Here is a 17,177-nt window from a genome sequence, read left to right as displayed (position 1 = left end):
ATCCCTTGTCCAGTGCAAACAGCCTTTCTTTGGTAGGTGGTGAAAGTGAAGGTGGAGTTGCTCAGTTCTGTCCTACTCTTTGCGACCCCATGTACTGTACAGTCCATGGAAATCTCCAGGCCACAATATTGGAGTGGGTAGCCTTTCCCTTCTCCAGTGGATCTTCCCAACCCAGGAGTCGAACTGGAGTCTCCTGCATTGCAGGTGGATTCTTTACCGACTGAGCTATGAGGGAAAACTGTATGTCTCCACAAAAACTTGGACACAAATGTTCATAGTGCTTTTACTCAAAGTACATATTCAGACACACAAGACTATATATTGGATGATCCATTTATATAAAATGCAAACACGTCTAGAGTGAAACATACCTAGGTTGCTGCAGGTTGGGTGTGATGGGAAAGGACAACCACAGGGATGATGAGAACATTCTGGATGTTACTCTGGTGCTGGTTTCATGGGCAGATGTGCTTTTCTGAAATCACCAAGGAATACACTTTAAATGGATGCAGTTTGTTGTATGTGCTGTATTCTTAGCATGGTTGATAAAGCAGCTGCTTCCCACAGGACTTTGGGAGGTGGACGACAGGCTGTCCAAGGCTGAAGTGTTGGAGGAAGTGATAGAAAGAATCAAAATATTGGGGATGTGTTAATGGTCTTTCTAGTTTCAGAGATCCCTTACAAAAGAAAGGGGAACTCAGGCTACAGCGGGTGGTCTCCAAGCAGAGCTGGGAAGGACTGCAGTTCTTCTAATGGTGATGCTCTTCTCAACTGTGATGCCTGAGACCTGAAACCTTTGGTGACTGAGAGCCCAATAAATCAGAACCCTACAGGTGGAGAAAGCTAACTGCTTCTGAAGGTTGAATGCCAGCAATTTGACATGGTGGCTTGGAATCAGCCTCCTGAGGAGGAGATGAGACTATGCAAGCCAGCCAAGCAGTGGAGGCCAACTTAAACATGTTTCATCTGCATCTAAGCATACTGTTTCAGATGGCCTCAAGACAGCTCCTGGTCTTTGTCAGAGAGGGGCACAGGCCAGAACAGAGACCAGTAAACAAAGACTTCAGGCTTAAGAACTCTCTAGATTTGCTGATAGCTCAGTAGGTAAAGAATCCACCTGCAATGCAGGAGATCCTGGTTCAATTCCTGGGTAGGGAAGATCTGCTGGAGAAGGGATAGGCTACCCACTCCAGTATCCTTGGCCTTCCCTGGTGGCTCAGCTGCTAAAGAATCCGCGTGCAGTGTGGAAGACCTCGGTTCAATCCCTGGGTTGGGAAGATACCCTGGAGAAGGGAAAGGCTCCCCACTCCAGTATTCTGGCTTGTAGAATTGCATGGACTCTATAGTCCACAAGGTTGCAAAGAGTTGGACATGACTGAGGGACTTTCACTCGAGACAGTTGATGGTCTTTGTCAGAGAGGGGCACAGGCCAGCATGGAGACCAGTACACAAAATGCTTCAGACTTGAGAGCTGTCTAAATTAGCTGTCTAACTGTGTGCGTGAACCGGCTGAAAAGTAAGAAACTGCAAGCTGGGCCTACAAAGCCAGTGACTCATCAGACCCTAAAGTACCCACCTTGCTGCACCAGCACTGGGTTGCCTCCCAGAAGGGCGAACCCTCAGAGTCTCACTTAAGGAGTGGCTCCAGGAGATAGATGGGTAAGGAGAGACCTCTAGATAACAAAGCCAGTGGCTACAGAGGACAATGTGAGGACATGTGAGCCTTCTCCAGAGGTCTGATCATCTGTCTAATGATCAGACATCAGTGGCTGTCTGATGGGCCAACCAAGGACCTTGCCCCATTGCTGAGGGAGACTGCTTGTGTTCTTCCTAACCAGGGGGCTTCACCTGATGCTGTGAACCAGAGACTGTGTGTCCTCCGTTCTCTCCAACTAGTTGACTTCAGATCACCTTCCTGTATGGAGTCTCCCCTTCTTTCTTTTGGAAATAAATGTCTTTCAAGTTTTACCTGTGCACATTACCATTCAGCTAGAGATACATACAGACTCCCTTGTCCCTAGATGTCATTAGGTGTGACTGGCTTCCTGGGTGTGTGACCTTTTCCCATGGCCCTGTTGTCAGGACACGCCACCACCCCACCCCCCCGCCATGCTTGATACAGTGCTATTGTTGTTTGAAATAATCACTTCATATTTCAGCTCGTGTTATGTAAGTGAAGTATGATGGGACAGTGGAGTCTGTCTGAGCAAAGGAGATGCACTGGGGTTGGCACACAGGTGCAGGGGCTCAGGCCCACAGGCATGGGAACATTGGGCAGTCTGGGGTGATATGGGCCTTGACGGGGGACAGAGTGGGACCTGGACCCAGACTAGTCATGGTGGCTGGGGCATGGAAGATATGGACCCTCTGACCATCCATTTCTAACCACCTGTAGACAGTCACAGACTCACTAGACCTGAGTTTGAACAAGCTCTGGGAGACAGTGAAGGACAGGGAAACCTGGCATGCTGTAGTCCACAGGGTTGCAAAGAGTTAGGCATGACTGAGTGACAGAAGTGAACTGCAGGCAGTTCCCTAAAGTTGGCTCAGAGTCAGCAGAATGGATTCCTGTCCCCACTTTTGCTCTGCATCTTGCTGTGCTGTGACTGCTGCCTCCACCCTCTACTGAACTAAGAACAAGAAGTGATAGGTAAGGATCAAAGAGAAAACAATGATGACACAGTGGTGCTGGCTAAGATGTTGGAGTACCAATGGCAGATAATGAATCCACAAAAAGGACTGGGCTTCCCTGGTGGCTCAGATGGTAAAGCGCCTGCCTGCAATGTGGGAGACCTGGGTTCAAACCCTGGGTTGGGAAGATCTCCTGGAGAAGGAAATGGCAACCCACTCCAGTACTCTTGCCTGGAAAATTACATGGATGGAGGAGCTGGGTAGGCTACAGTCCATCAGTTTGCAGAGTTGGACATGACTGAGCAACTTCCCTGGGAAGGGGGAAAAGTCAACTGTGTTGTATAGCAGCTGCTCAAATGACCACAGAGGCAAGGGGAGAACAGGAAGATAGATCCAAGTGCAGAGAGAGGAGTGTGGCTGGGCTCTGGAAGAAGGCAGTTGGTTCCTGCTGAGAGGGAGGTGGGGACACCACAAGGCCCAGAAAAGAGGGAGGAGAACAGTGTGGTGCACATAGGAGCAGAGCCACACACCAATCAGACCCAGTCCACTAGGGCCCACCCAGGCTTCCCCACAGAAAGGAGGCAGACCACCAAATCTGTCAAGTATTTTAATTCAAAACTGTGGCATATGAGGGGCAAAAGCTGTGCTAACCCTCAGGAAAGAGGGACACCCTGGTAGGGCAGCAGGGCAGGGCCTTCTGATGAGAAGTGGGCAAGGAGAACAAGGGACCCAGTGTGGAGCTTCTGGATTCAAGAAGCACCAGCTGCTTCCATGTAGGGGATGCTGTGTTCAGCCTGTGAAAGGGAGCAGAGTCAGGGTGGAGCTCCTCAGCCCACTCACACGAAGACTGGGCGAGGAGAGAACATGTCCCACTCACTTCAAAGGGTCTGGAACTTCTCAATGAAGCGCTGCAAGACCACTGAAACAGAGAAAGGCATACCTAGGTATTTCAGGCACAGGGATTCAGAAACCCCCTCTTTCTCGTGGGACAAGCCTAACTCTGAAACTGGGCCCCCCCTAAAAAAACCTAGTGATATCCAGCCCTGCAACTAACTCATCCACCCATCACTCAGGTTAAAAATAGACATGTTTTTCCAAATGAGAACAAGATGTGCAAGTAGTTCTCAAACTCCAGAATGTATCCGAATCATTCAGATCCTGTGAAAACATGTCTACTCTCTGCCTACCAGCAGTTAGAGAAAATAAATGTGGTATCTCTAAATGAACTAAAATAAGATCTCTAGGACTTGTTGGCAAAGTGCATATGTGGTTCAAACAATATATGTCTTAATGGAGAGATAGGTAGATAGGTAGGCAGAGAGAGGTGAAAATGCACAGAAGGCTCCAGGGCCGGGTCTGGCAGAGTCTCCTTCCACAAGAATGTTGATCCCTGGGTAGCAGCCTATACTCCCAGCCCCCCACCCAAACTACACATTCTGCACTAGGATGCCCTGGTCTCCCTCTGCCCAGGCAGTGGCCACTCATACCAAGTTGATCTTTAAGGTTGTCAATTTCTCTCTGCAGCACAGGACACTAGACCAGCAGACAAGGGATAAAGAAATTGTTAGTATGGTCTCACCCTTTTTCCGTTCATTCCCAGATCCCTCCCTGGTACTGACCCCACATCTCAAAGCCCGTGGTTACGCTAGGATGAGTCCTCCCATGAAAAGGAAGTAGTCTCCCACCTTGGAAGTGAGGCAGGGACAAGATAAGTGTGTTTAACCCAGATACCTACCCTGCTGCCTAGACAAGAGAGCATTACTTGAGGGAAGTTGTGTGCTCCAGGTGGTGGCTGATTCATTTCCTCTTGGGACAGACGAAGTGGCTTCCAGAAACCTAAAAGAGAACATAAAATCCAACTCCTAAGCTCAGAAGACAAGCGGGAAGCACCTAGCAGTGTATGCAGCAAGGCGGTACCCCCATCCGTGGTCAAGCTGTCCCTGCTCTGCTCAGCAGCTCTGGGCCTGCCTTCCAAGGAGCCCTGGCTTCAAGCCAGCCCTGTCTTCACTGTCTCCTATGGGAGACATGTTGGGGTAGGCAGAGAGGTCTGGGAATGAGGCTGGGGTCCTGGGAGTGTCTGAGAAGAGTTCTCCTGTGTCCTAGAAACCAAACTTTGGAGATTCACCTGAAGGTGGAGATGCTCTGGGCTTGACACTTCACTGTGCCATTGCCAAAAGCAGTGAATTTCCTGGAACCTGAGAGGTCTTGGTATCCAGGTCCCGGATGTTGTATCCTCCATGATGCTTGGACGGGCAAGATAGCTAAAACACACATTCCTGACTCATTAGGGGTGTGTGTGTGTGTGTGTGTGTGTGTAGGGGCAGCATGAAGTAGGGAATAGATAAGAAGTAAAAACCCAAACTCCTGAGAACATGTGTGTGTGTGTGTGCGCAGGGGCAGGGCAAAGTAGGGAATAGATAAGAAGTAAAAACCTAAACTCTTGAGAACTTGTGTGTGTGTGTGTGTGTGAAGGGGCATGGTGAGGTAGGGAATAGTTAAGAAGGAAAAACCTAAACTCTTGAGAACTGTGTGTGTGTGTAGGAGCAGGGTAAGGTAGGGAATAGATAAGAAGTGAAAACCTAAACTCTTGAGAACGTGTGTGTGTGTATGTGTCTGTGTGTGTGTAGGGGCAGGGTGAGGTAGGGAATAGATAAGAAGTGAAAACCTAAACTCTTGAGAACTTGTGTGTGTGTGTATGTATGTGTGTGTGTGTAGGGGCATGGTGAGGTAGGGAATATTTAAGAAGGAAAAACTCTTAAGAGAAGGTAGGGAACAGATAAGTAAAAAGCTAAACTCTTGAGAATGCTCTCCAGAAGTCAGCCAGGGTGAGTAGTGGGGCTCTGAGAAAGCTCAGGGCCACTGCAAGGAAGGCAACAGGAAACAGGAGCTACTCAACATTTGAGGGATTAGTCAGTGTTCAACTGGCTGCCAGCACCCCCCCTCCACCAGCTCCACTGGGCATCCTAATGACAATCTCAAAGAGCAAAAGATCCCCTGCAAGCTTCAGGATGGAGTGCATGAATGGGAAGGGGAGGGGAAGGGCGCCTACTCACTTGGCTCTTTGGGGCCGGCTCTTTGCCTCGGTTGTCATCTCCTTGGACCTCCAGGTCGGAGTCCCTGGTCCTCCTGGCCCCTGGTGGGTTCCCGGTGTTTTGCTTGGGTTGTCTGGCCCCTGGAGGGACCAAGGAATACTTCTCAGTTCTGCCAAGGACTGGCAGGCCCAAGATGGGAGGGAAGCTGTCTAGTGCCAGAGGACCCTCTGAGAGGCAGGCCTGGGGCTTTCACCCCAGGATGACTTTGGAGACGGTGCCACCCGGCAATTTCTCCTGAGGGCCCTTCTTCCATGGGGTGACCTGGGGCAGGTGGCCGGGCCTGCCCCCTCGCTTCCCACTGCCCACGCTCGGCACTTTCTTAGACGGCTTGTTGGAAGAATAGATGTTGAACTCTTGTGAACTGCCTCTGCATGGTGGCAGCTATCGCACGTTGGATGGAGCACAGGTAAGCGCCCCGCCTGCTGAGGGCAGCCTGTCGGGGCCTACCTCCAGAAGCATCCAAGCCCCCGGCCTTGGGCTGGCCTTCTTCTTTGCAGAAGATGCCCACCTTCATGTGTGGTGTCTCCTGGAACTCATCCGAGGACAGGTCAGAGGGCTCCAGGTCTGAGGGCAGCTGGTCCAGTGAAGTCGGCCCCTGGAGACCCAGAGCCGTGTTCTAGCAATCGCTCTCCTAGACCTCCCCGGTCCCCAGGCCTCCTCCCCCAACTTTCAAATGGCTGTGCCCTCACCACCTTGGAGTGCCCTCATCCGGGCCACTCTACCCAGGCCACAGTCGCCTGCACCACCCTGGTGACCCAACTAAGTTGGTCCTGTCCCCACCACCGCCCTCCCTGTGCCCTGGAGCAAGACCTGTTCCCAGTCAAACATACCTCATCATTGTCAGACGAGCTCATTTCTCAACAGAGCGGACTCCACAGCCCTCACAGCCCTAGGTGCTTTTTTTGAGGGCTCCCGCCAATGAGGACAGAGGGCACGTGGTTCGGGCAGGATCAGCGATGAAGAGGTGGTTGTGGGGGAGGGGAGCTGAATTATAGGTTCCAGGGCTCTGGCCCCGCCTCTTCCGGTTCCTCAGTCTCAAGCCTTAGTTTCAGGGAAATAGCAGCCCGTCTCTTTTGGGCTTGTTGGGGGCAAAATGCACTGATGACTGTGAAGCCTGCTGGGGCAGAGAACAGTTGCAAGCTCACATTCCCAAATGTAGCTAACAACCCGCTCAGTGAAGGAGCAGAGGACTCAAATAGGCAAAAAGCAGCGTTGGAAAGCTCTTCTGTGACAGGGCAGATAGGAAATAGTTTCTACTCTGTAGGCTAAGTGATCCATTGCAATTTGCCTGGCCTCCAGACTTGTGGCAGGACAGCTGCCCTAACCAATATGTAAACTAATCTGCTCCGATACCGTTTACTGCCTGGCTGCATTTGGGTCATAGGCCGTAGTTTCCTGATCCCTGACTTAATCCAAATGGGAGGGAATTCTAATGCTCACCATCAATAATTGGGAGATGCATACTCAAACCACAAATCATTTTTTCTCATCAGATTTGCTAAATTTACCAAGATCATGAAGAAACCAGTGCCTGTGTGCACTGCTGGAGGGGGGCATATATTAAACTTTGGAGGGACACTTGGTGCGGTTATCCGGCAGAATCTGTGCTAGCAAAGTGGGCAACATTCACTTCTGTTTCTGGTACTGCTCTTAAAGCCGTACATCCCCTCTCGCCCTGAGGAGAATGTGGAGGAGGAGGCGGCTCCAGAGATTGAGCAGCAAGCTGGAGAGCGAGTGAGGGAACCTAGCCGCCTGCCCGCCTGCGCCGCCTCCCCTCTGTAAGCAGGAGCCGGGGCCGCGGCCCTGCACGTAGCCCCAGTCCCTCCCTCGTCGTCAGGCCACAAGGGCAGCGCACGCGAGCCATGGGGAGGGACAGCGAGTGAGCGGCAGAGCGCCGGAAGGAAGCGGCCTGATCGTTGGAGTGCCCGCGCGTGTGGCTTTAAGGGGAAGCTGCTGGCTGCCCCCTGCGCCTTCCCCTCTCTCTCCCCATCCCCGCTCCGCCCCCACCCTGACCTCGGAGCAGCACCAGGTCGGAGCCTGCGGCCAAAGTCAGTACCCAGGAGCTCAAGTCCAACCGCGATGGGGCCCCTGAGATTTCAGAAAAAGAACAGCAAGAAGCAATTGAACACACTGGTAAAGTACAAAATGAAATCGAGACATAATGAATTTAATACTTTTGAAAGTAGGACAGAAATATTACCAACTCCGCCAACCTTTTTTTTTTTTTTCCAGAGGAGGTCGGAATTGATCGCCCAAATCCCAAATTTTGGGGTGACGTTTGTTAACCTTCCACAAGTGTCTTCTCTGCTTGGGGAGGAGGATGAAGAGGCGCAGCATTATTTGACAAGAGTTGAAGTGACAGAATTTGAAGACATTACATCAGGTTACAGAATAGATTTTTCATTTTGATGAAAACCCTTCAAAACCCTTTACTTGGAAAATAAAATTCTCTCCAAAGAATTTCATCTGAATGAGAGTGGTGATCCATCTTCAAAGTCCACTGAAATCAACTGAAAATCTTGAAAGGATTTGACGCAATGATCAAGTCAAACAGAATAAAGCCAGCAGGAAGAGATAGCATGAGGAACCAGAAAGCTTCTTCACCTGGCTTACTGATCATTCTGATGCAGGTGCAGATGAGTTAGGAGAGGTCATCAAAGATGATATTTGGCCAAATCCATTACAGTACTACTTGGTTCCTGACATGGATGACAAGGAAGGGAAAGGAGAAGAAGATGACGAGGATGATGAAGAGAAAGAAGGATTGGAAGGTACTGGTGAAGAAGGGGATGAGGATGAAGGTGAAGAAGATGAAGATGATGATGAAGGGGAGGAAGGAGAGGAAGATGACTAATGGAACACTGATGGATTCCAACCTTTTTAAATTTTTTCCAGTCCCTAGGAGCAAGTTTCAGTCTTTTATTTTTTTTTCTCCTCTTGTGCTCAGTTGCCCTGTTTTTGGGGTCTCTTTTCTCCTTTATACCATGGTTCAAAACTTATTTGGGGGAGGAAATACCTTGAGCAGAATTCAATCCGAAAATAATCTCTACCCCTTTCTGTTCCAAATTCATTGTTATCCCTTCTTAAGAAAAACTTTATAGAATCAACACCACCATGTTCTGTGGGAAAAAAAGAAAAACCTTCTGCTCCCTTAGCTCTACTGGAAGTGGGAGGGTGCTAGGCCTCTGTGTAGTTGTGCATAGAATTCTAGCTTTTTCCTCCTTTCTCTGTATATTGGGCTCAGAGGTTACACTGTGTCTCTATGTGAATATGGACAGTTAGCATTTGCCAACATGTATCTACTTTCTTTTGTTTAAAAAAAGAAAAAACACCTTTAAAAATGGGATTACAGAAGGTCAGCAAAGGGTGGGTTTGAGATGTTTGGGTGTGTTAAGTTGGCATTTTAACAACATGGCTTCTCCTTTGGGATGTTTACTTGTGATGTTTAATGGACATCCTTGCAGTTTAAGACGACACTTTTAAAATAAAATTATCTCCTAACGAAGACCTGAGCCCTGCCACTCAATGGGAGAATCAGCAGAACCTGTTGGATCTTATTTACAATTGACATTCTCTGTTGTAATTTTGTTCCTGTTTATTTTAAATTTTTTCTTTTTGTTTCACTGTAAAGGAAAGATGATGCTCAGTTTTAAACAGCCTCCCTTTCTCTAATTCCCCCTTAACACATCTGCAGGGCACACAACCCATGCCTTCCCCTTTCTTCCTGCCAAGGTCTATAGAAGCCCGAGAGTCTGAGGCCCGAGTCTGGCCTCTAGGCAAGAAGGCAGCAGTCACGTGGTTTAAAGCTGCATCCTGCATCCCAGTGCCCCTCCCAGCACTGCCAGCCAGCCACTCCCCGCCCCATCTTTGACTGTAACCGTGCAGGGGTTCTGCCTGCTCCACGGCACCACCAGCTTCCCTGTTCCAACTCTGAATGCTGTTTGTTCCCCCTAGGTATTTGCATCCAGCCTGGCTAGGTGAGCACCAGTCAGCAGGGCTTTCCCCCTTAGTTGGCTTCCCCAACCACCACTAAGACCCTGAAAGGAACCACAGCCTCTCCTCAGAGGGTTCCAGAAGGAGATCCTTCAGTCAGCCCAGCCCTTTCCAGTTTTGATTCACTCAAAAGTGACTGCACTCAAACTCTGTTAAGAACCTGGAATGAGTTTATTTGCACCCAGCCCTTCCCAGACAACACAACTGCTGAAGAAAATAGCATAAATGTCCCTCTCTGTAATTGAGTACCCTATAGATGCAGGAGGGAGAATAAACCTATTAGTACCAGTGTAGTGTCTTATGGAATTGTTATGAGGTGTCTTGCATCTCCTCTGTAATTTCCCTGAGGATGCCACACCATCCCAACAAGGCAGGGTCAGTAGCAGGTGTAAGCATCCTGTGTCATAAACTTCCAGACTGAGTGGGTCAAGAATCAGTGTTTTTAGTTTGGCTTTGAGGAATCTTCCAGTCTATTTGTTTGGTGAATTTGATGATGATGAGTTTCAATCTGTATTTTGCATGTGTCTCCTAATAAGAAAAGGAGGTGAGACTGTCAGTCAGAGAAGAGAAAAGAGATGTTGTGCCTTGGAAAGTCCCTAACTTTGCCTCTAAGGATTTGATATTTGAAAACTTCTAGCCTGGATTTGTATAATGGGGCCTCTCTGATAGTGGCTTTGGGAACCCCTTTGAAATTGAGAGCCCTCCCTTGTCAGGACCATGAGGCACACTGGACTTTGGTGTTAGACCAGTGAGAAAGTGAGAGCTGGCAGTGACTGGCAATGATCCATGGCTAACACGCCATTTTTCTGCCCTTCCTTTGCAGTAATCCATGGCTGTGTACTGAATAGTATTCCCCACTACAGCTGGATTGGACTCCACTTAGCCTTTTAAGCCAAGGTTCCTATTGTAACTGACAGCTTTCCTTTGGGGTGCCAGGCAGCCAGGTCCCCGGCCCCTGCCATGTTCTTCCACTACAAGCCCCACCTCTTCTTTCTATTTCTGCCTCACAGTCCCACTGGCATTGACCATGACCTTCTTTTTTATTTTTGAGATTTAATTTTTTGGTCACTTGCTTTGAAAACACACAATCGAACAAGGCTATGCCAAATTTTCAGGCCTTTTTGAAGTATTGAGAATGGGGAGGGGGTGTTCTCTTTTCAATAAGAGATAATAACAGGAAGCAAAAAGTAGAAACAATGGAATGCAAACGAATGCACACACTTTATCTTTTCTTGTTGGCAAAGCAAGAGGGCAGTTACTGATTGGTGAGTGGCCAGAAGCAAGTATGAAGGTGATGCTGCCAAAGCAGAAGCTAGTTTCTTGAGAAAATCCAAGTCACACAGTGGAGAATTTTAGAAGACCCTATGCTTGGAGATTTAAAAGCAAAAAAAAAAAAAAGCTTGGATCCTCAGCTTGGCTCAGGAAGATGCTAAGTTAAGGCTGTTAAGTCTCCATGGGAAATCCTTCTTATTTGCAGCTTTGACCAGTTTCACAGCTGCTTCCCAAGAATCCCAAACTTAAACAACTAAGGGTCTCCATCCCCCCCAGTAATTATTTGCATAACAAATAGGAGGTCCCCTCATTTACATTTATTTACAGATTAACTACTTGAGGTTTGAGTGGTTCTGAAAACTTCAAGAGGTATTAGAGCCACCCAGCCTTTGAGAGACCTTCAGAGACTGGGCAGGAATTTTGTATGAAAGGAGACATTTGGGTCCAGAAGACAGGTAGGACTCACTTTTTGTAAGAGGAAATTGAGGCACAGAGAAATGAAGGGACTTTGCCAGAGGTCCCAGGGCTGTTTCGTGACAAAAGTCAGGCTAAATTCAGTGTCTTCTGAGACCCAATCCTTTTCACAAATGAATTCAATCTGTTCATGTTCATTCCTGGAGACAAGTCTTTTGATGTTCAGGAGAAAATGAATAGTTAGTATTAGAGCACCTTTGAGGTTTTTAATCCCATAGAAAAATATTCGAGGGTGGGGTGGGCAGGAATGGGCAAAGCAGAGGACTCTAGTCCCGCCCCTTGATACATAAGTATCAAGTAAGCCATGAAACAATCCTGTGATTGAACTATGTACTATTATCTCCTTCAATAGGTGAGTAAATAGACAGGAAACTGAGAGGGTCTCCAACTGCTCAGGGTCATTCAGCTTGTGGGGTCATAAGCAACAATACTGATCTCAAACTAAAAGTATTACAACTGAAAATGGCCATTCTCTCTATAACTCACTGCCTGGCACATCTAGAGAAACACTGGTATCCTCATGTGTATAAGGACACATGCCCAAGGATGTTGGTGATAGGAAAAACTAGGAATAATCTAAATTCCCATCAGTAACTAAATGGATAAATGCAGTGGATCATAGTCATCTAGTAGGTTAAAATGCAGGGGGGAAAAGGAAAGAATGACACTGTTGATTTCATTTTTTTTTTTCCAAAGGGGAGGACCAAGATCTTTGTTTTACAGGATTCAAATAACAAAGGTCTTAACTCTGTACTTTTCAAGTCTGTGAAGCCTCGCGAACCTCTCCCTTCCCAGAATGTTTTGAAATGTACACATAAAATACAACACATATGATTACAAAGAAAATCATTGTTTTGAAAGTTATCGAAATATAAACAAATTTGTGATTAAAGTAACCAATGTTTCTTTAAATAACAAAACTATAGATTAAATAATAAAACGTAGTGGCAAGTCTAACAATCTGGTATTTCAAAATATTGATAAACAGTATTTTGAGACTTCAGAAACAACTCTGATGGGAATGATGTTTCCATTGGTGATAAAGTCACAGGTACCACTGATAACTGATTGGTTACCTACAGTCCTTTTTCAGGAAGAAAAAGCTAAATTCAGTTCAAAGTTAATGAAAATAAAAATGTAGTGCTTTTCTCATGCAAATTCATGAACTACCTGGATTCTATCCAAACTATTTTGGGACCCAGGTTAAGCAACCCCAATCCCAAAGAAATGCAATAATAAATGGAGGGGGTGGGTGGGACACAAGGGGGAACACAGGTTCATCCTGTTTGTTTTGTGGCAAATAATTCAGATCCCCACTTCCTGATGGTGCCCTGCTGGAAGATAACCCTATTTGTCATCGTGCCGGTTCTCGGACCCCTGGTGGCCTTGATCATCTGCTATAACTGGCTACACCGCAGACTAGCAGGTGCAGTGCTGGGGCAGCAGACGGGACCACTGAGCTGGAGGGGTCAAGCCAGCCCTGAATGGGAAACATAAAGAGGGTGGATGGGAGCAGGGTTCAAGATCCAGAGCCGGAATGTCCTTCCTGCTCTGTCCCCATGGCCAACCCCAGACTCCTCAGAGAATCCAAGAAGCGAACCACTTATTGAGATCTGAGGGGTCTCTTAGTGGAAGGGGGGAGGGGCGTGACTACAAAGTCTACAGGGAGGATGTGGGAGGAGCCAGTCATCTTCCCCTCATCACCTATTTCTCTTTGTTTTCAGGACAATTTCTTGAAGAGCTAAGTAAGTTTTCTTCAATTTCTTGTAAGCTGAGAGAAAAAGAGAAAGAGAGCAGCAGCAAGGGAAAGACGGGGATGCTGAGGGATCAAAATCCAAGAGGAAAGGAAGGGGCTGGCCTGGGTGGAGGGATATCTCCTCCTGGGGGATGATGGGAGCTGAAGGCACTCTAATCTGCTGCCTGATCTGCCCCAGCTAGGAGCCCCACTGTCAGGAATCCCACTCCAATCGCCTCCTTTCCCATTAGTTCATCCATTCCCTACAGCAGCTGCCCTGGGCCTCACCTCTGAGGCTGGGTGGCTCCTCAGGGTCTTTCTTCTCTCTGGTTTAACAGTTTCATGACAGGAACTGTTGACAGCTTTTTCAAGTTATTTTCTCCTCCTTCTAGGAAACCCCTTCTGAAGGATACCGTATCTTGGCTGGGATGGAGAAGAGCCTGGCTGGTCCAAGAATCAGTCCTTGGGGATGTCACATCCATTGAGTTGCACATTCACTGGCCTCCCTCCTCGCTGCAGGGACATTGCAATCTGCATTTCCAGGAATGCTCTGAATTCCAAACAGGATCAACTTCTCTTCTGCCGTTACCTTGTCTGTCCTTTTCCCCAGCTCCTTCCTTCCTCTCCCCCTTTTTGCTGCCCACATCGTTCTGCTCCTTAGTCTGTCTTCCACCTGAAGTCCTCTCGGGCTACAGCCAGGCAGGTGTTCTTCTCTCTGTCAGAGGACACCTGTGCTGCAGAGTAACACAGACAAGTGGGTCTCTGCCATGAAATGGAGACCAGGAACCTCCTTGTTGCAAATTACAACACATCAGCTTTGCAAATGGTAGTCATTTCTTCCAAAATCTCAGCGCTGGTAGGCAGAGCTGAGGGGTGTGAAGGGTTGAAGAGAAGGTGCAGGAAAAGTCCACAATATCTCAGAGAGAGCCAAGTGACCTGCAGAGTGAGGACCTGGGGAGAAACCCATGGAGTGCCAGCCAGAGCTCCATCTTGCCTGGGCAGCTCAACGAGGAGCCAGGGGAGCAAGGGATGAGAACGGAGCAACATGCCTGTTTTCAAACACCTCCCTCTACTTCCACACCCTGTCCAGATGGGCCCCTCAGACTTTCCCTTCTCTCATCCTCTCCCTCTCATCTTCATACCTAATGGAGATCCACACTGTCTTTCTGAACAATTGGTCTATCAGACACAAAGAAACAAGCCAGGTGCTAATTAATAACAATACAAGTTTCCAAGTGCCACTTCTTGTCCCCTTTCCTTTCTGTATGTCCTCCACTATCCCTTCACCTCTCTTCCTTTATCCCAGTCTCCTTACCCTGGAGGTCATTCCTCTGGAAAACCAAACAGAGAAAGACCTCGGGCGGACAGGCCATTCATTTCCCTTCCAAGACCTTCACTGCCTTGTCTGCTTTCCTTCTTCTGCGTGCCTTTTCCTCTCCCTTCCTCCCCTTTCCTGAGGGTCTGGATCTAGGGGAATGATTCATTTCCTTCCCTGCCACAGCAGAGGCATTGGGAAAGAAGCCAAGCCACTGACCCAGGATGGCCCAGCACTTGTGGGGACTGCCCAGGAACAGCCCCTTGCTTCTGTAGCCCCCCCAGTGACCCAAAAGGTCCTCTTTCTCCCCAAAGCAGACATCGCAGATAGGGCAACAGTAGACCCTCTGCTTCCAGTGAGTCTGCTGATGCCGGATCAGCCCGGAGAATAAAGTGAAGGACTTGCCACAGTGGAAGCAGCGGTTGGACTGCTCTGTGAAGTGGGCCTTCTGATGACTGGAGAGACGGGTTTTCTTGCTAAAAGTCAAGGGACAATGAGGGCAAGAGAAGACCTTGAGTCTTGAAGGCTTCTCTGGGTGAGAGGTGGACTTGGTGTTCAGGCGTGTGGCTCGCATGTTGGCTGCCAGGGTCCTGGTCACAGGCTCCAGGGCTGGGGTCCTGGTCACAGGCTCTGGGGCTGTAATAACTGGGGCCTGAGCTCTCACAGTGATTACCAGGCTCTTGGTGGCAGGTGCCTGGTTCCTGTCTATAGACGGCTGGGGCTGAGTCTTGGGACCCTTGGTTTTAAGTGTGGGTCCTTGGGTCCCAGCCACTGGTGCATGGTTCCCTGTTGCCAGCCCCTGTAATCCAGCTCTGGTATCCAGAGTCCTCACAATATGCTTCTGGTTTCCAGCACCCAGATTCTGGCCTTGGTGCGTCTTCTGGCGGCGTTTGAGCTCAGACTGGTCCCGGAAGCACTTCCCACAGAAGGGGCACGCATGGGGCCGGTAGCCCAGATGGACACGGCGGTGACGGCTCAGTCCAGAAGCATCACAGTAGGTCTTGCCACAGAGCGAGCAGCAGAAGGGCCTCTCCCTGAGTTGCTTGCGCCGGCTGGAGCTGAGGTCCTTGGGGTTCTGGAAGGACTTCCCACACTGGGCGCTGTTGTGAACAAGCTGGTGGTTATAAAGGCTGGAGCGCTTGCTGAAGCACTTGCCACAGGTGTGACAGGTAAAGGCTGGCCGAGCCCAGGATTCTGGCAACGCTGGTGTCTTGTCCGGGGACCCAGTTGGAGGAGAGGTTGGGCCCGAGCCTCTGTGAGCAAGGGAAGCCTTCTTGTCATCAACAGTCCCCTCATCTCCCAAACTCTGACTCTGTTCTTGGCGTTCCTCCTTCTCGCCTCCTGAATGAAAGCCTTCTCCATTCGGGGAACAGAGATCTGCTTCCCACTGTTTCTCTTCTTGCTCAAGCTTGGCGATCAGATCTAGATTAGACAGAAAGATTCCATCCACAGACATCAGGTTTCTGACAGTCTCTGATATAACATCCTGGTAGAGGACCCTCTGACTGGCATCTAGACATTTCCACTCTTCCTGGGTGAAGTTCACTGCCACATCCTCAAAGGTGACTGGCTTCTTCACCCACGCCTTCCACCAGCACTCTCCCTTCTGGGCTTTCAGCAGATCCTCCTCATCCACCTGAGGGAGCAGCTTCTGTACAGGTTCCACTGGCTTTGGCTGGTCAGACACCTTCTCTTCCATGCTATCTCTTTTAAGCTTTATCCATGCGTGGCCTGCCCTCCAAGGCTGACTAGGCTCCATCCTGGGGCTATCTACCTTCCAGCGACTGAGGAGATGGAGAGACCTGGCAAAGGCCTTTGCAAGGGGTTTGAATTGGCCTCCTGTGTCAAAGATATCTACTCCAGGGGGCTATCTTCCTTTTTTGTTCTGCTGTCCAAACTCTCCTTTCACAACTGAGAACACCTTTGATTCCCTTCAAGCCTCAGCCACAGAGTTCAGGGACCTGGTCCGCCTTGGCTCAGCTCAGCAGTCACTATTCAGTAATGCCAGGTTGCAGCTCTGCAGGTGTCATCTGCCTTCTGCTTCACCCTGCTTCTAGCTGCTGCCCACCTCCAGGAACCCGCCGCTGCCGACGACCTGGGCTCCAGCACGTAGGACTTCCGGTGGGCCAGCAGACACTGTTGATTTCAAAAAGCATCCTGATGACTATAACCAAAATGCAGAACAGGACATAGAGTAAGCTACAATTTGTAAACTACCCTCTCTGCACACAAGTCCTACATGTTGTTTGTGTGTGTGTGTGTGTGTGTGTGTGTATACATAACTAAAAGTATTTTGTAAAAGTCTGCAAGGACACACAGCAAACGTCTACCACTAGCTGGGGGACAGAAGGGGATGAAGTGGGGTGAAAATGTCAATGGTTTATCATACGTTTCTCTGCACTTTCTGGTTCCAAGCTTCCCAGAGCTGAGTGCCCTGACATCAGAGGAGTGGTTCCTTCCTGGGATTCTGTAAGACCTTTGACTTCAACAATTTCCCATCCCCTAAAGACCTTCCCTCTTCCTCACCTCCCTTCCTCTCTTTTGTATTCAGACTCCTCTGTGTCATGGCCTTTCCCTGACACACCCTATTCTGGATGGTTTCTTAGAAAAGAAGCCTGGACTGTGTCAACACCTCTTAACCCACCATTACCTGATTCCCCTGAGG

At 48.9% G+C, this 17,177-nt stretch overlaps 1 protein-coding gene, 1 long non-coding RNA gene and 1 pseudogene across 2 annotated transcripts; 1 reads left to right on the top strand and 2 right to left on the bottom strand.

The window, feature by feature from the left end:
- Positions 1 to 3,225: 3,225 nt before the first annotated feature.
- Positions 3,226 to 6,621, bottom strand: LOC120881882. Its single transcript, XR_005725346.1, has 7 exons — positions 6,554 to 6,621; positions 5,685 to 6,318; positions 4,757 to 4,892; positions 4,394 to 4,467; positions 4,119 to 4,164; positions 3,509 to 3,550; positions 3,226 to 3,425 (listed from the first exon to the last, which is right to left on the bottom strand). It is a non-coding gene; the product is annotated as an uncharacterized LOC120881882 (long non-coding RNA).
- Positions 6,622 to 7,238: 617 nt separating this feature from the next.
- Positions 7,239 to 9,265, top strand: LOC120881600 (annotated as a pseudogene).
- A 2,970-nt stretch (positions 9,266 to 12,235) lies between these two features.
- On the bottom strand, positions 12,236 to 16,637 carry LOC120881813 (zinc finger protein 57 homolog). The gene has a single exon (XM_040265502.1). The coding sequence runs from the start codon at positions 16,269 to 16,271 to the stop codon at positions 14,571 to 14,573; it is 1,701 nt and encodes a 566-aa protein (XP_040121436.1). The 5' UTR covers positions 16,272 to 16,637; the 3' UTR covers positions 12,236 to 14,570.
- Between the last annotated feature and the right edge of the window lie 540 nt (positions 16,638 to 17,177).

Source organism: Oryx dammah, unplaced genomic scaffold (assembly GCF_014754425.2).
Source record: "Oryx dammah isolate SB20612 unplaced genomic scaffold, SCBI_Odam_1.1 HiC_scaffold_23, whole genome shotgun sequence".
Taxonomy (NCBI): Eukaryota; Metazoa; Chordata; class Mammalia; order Artiodactyla; family Bovidae; genus Oryx; species Oryx dammah.
The sequence above is the reverse complement of the archived record's forward strand: the minus strand, read 5'-3'. Positions and strand labels throughout refer to the sequence as shown.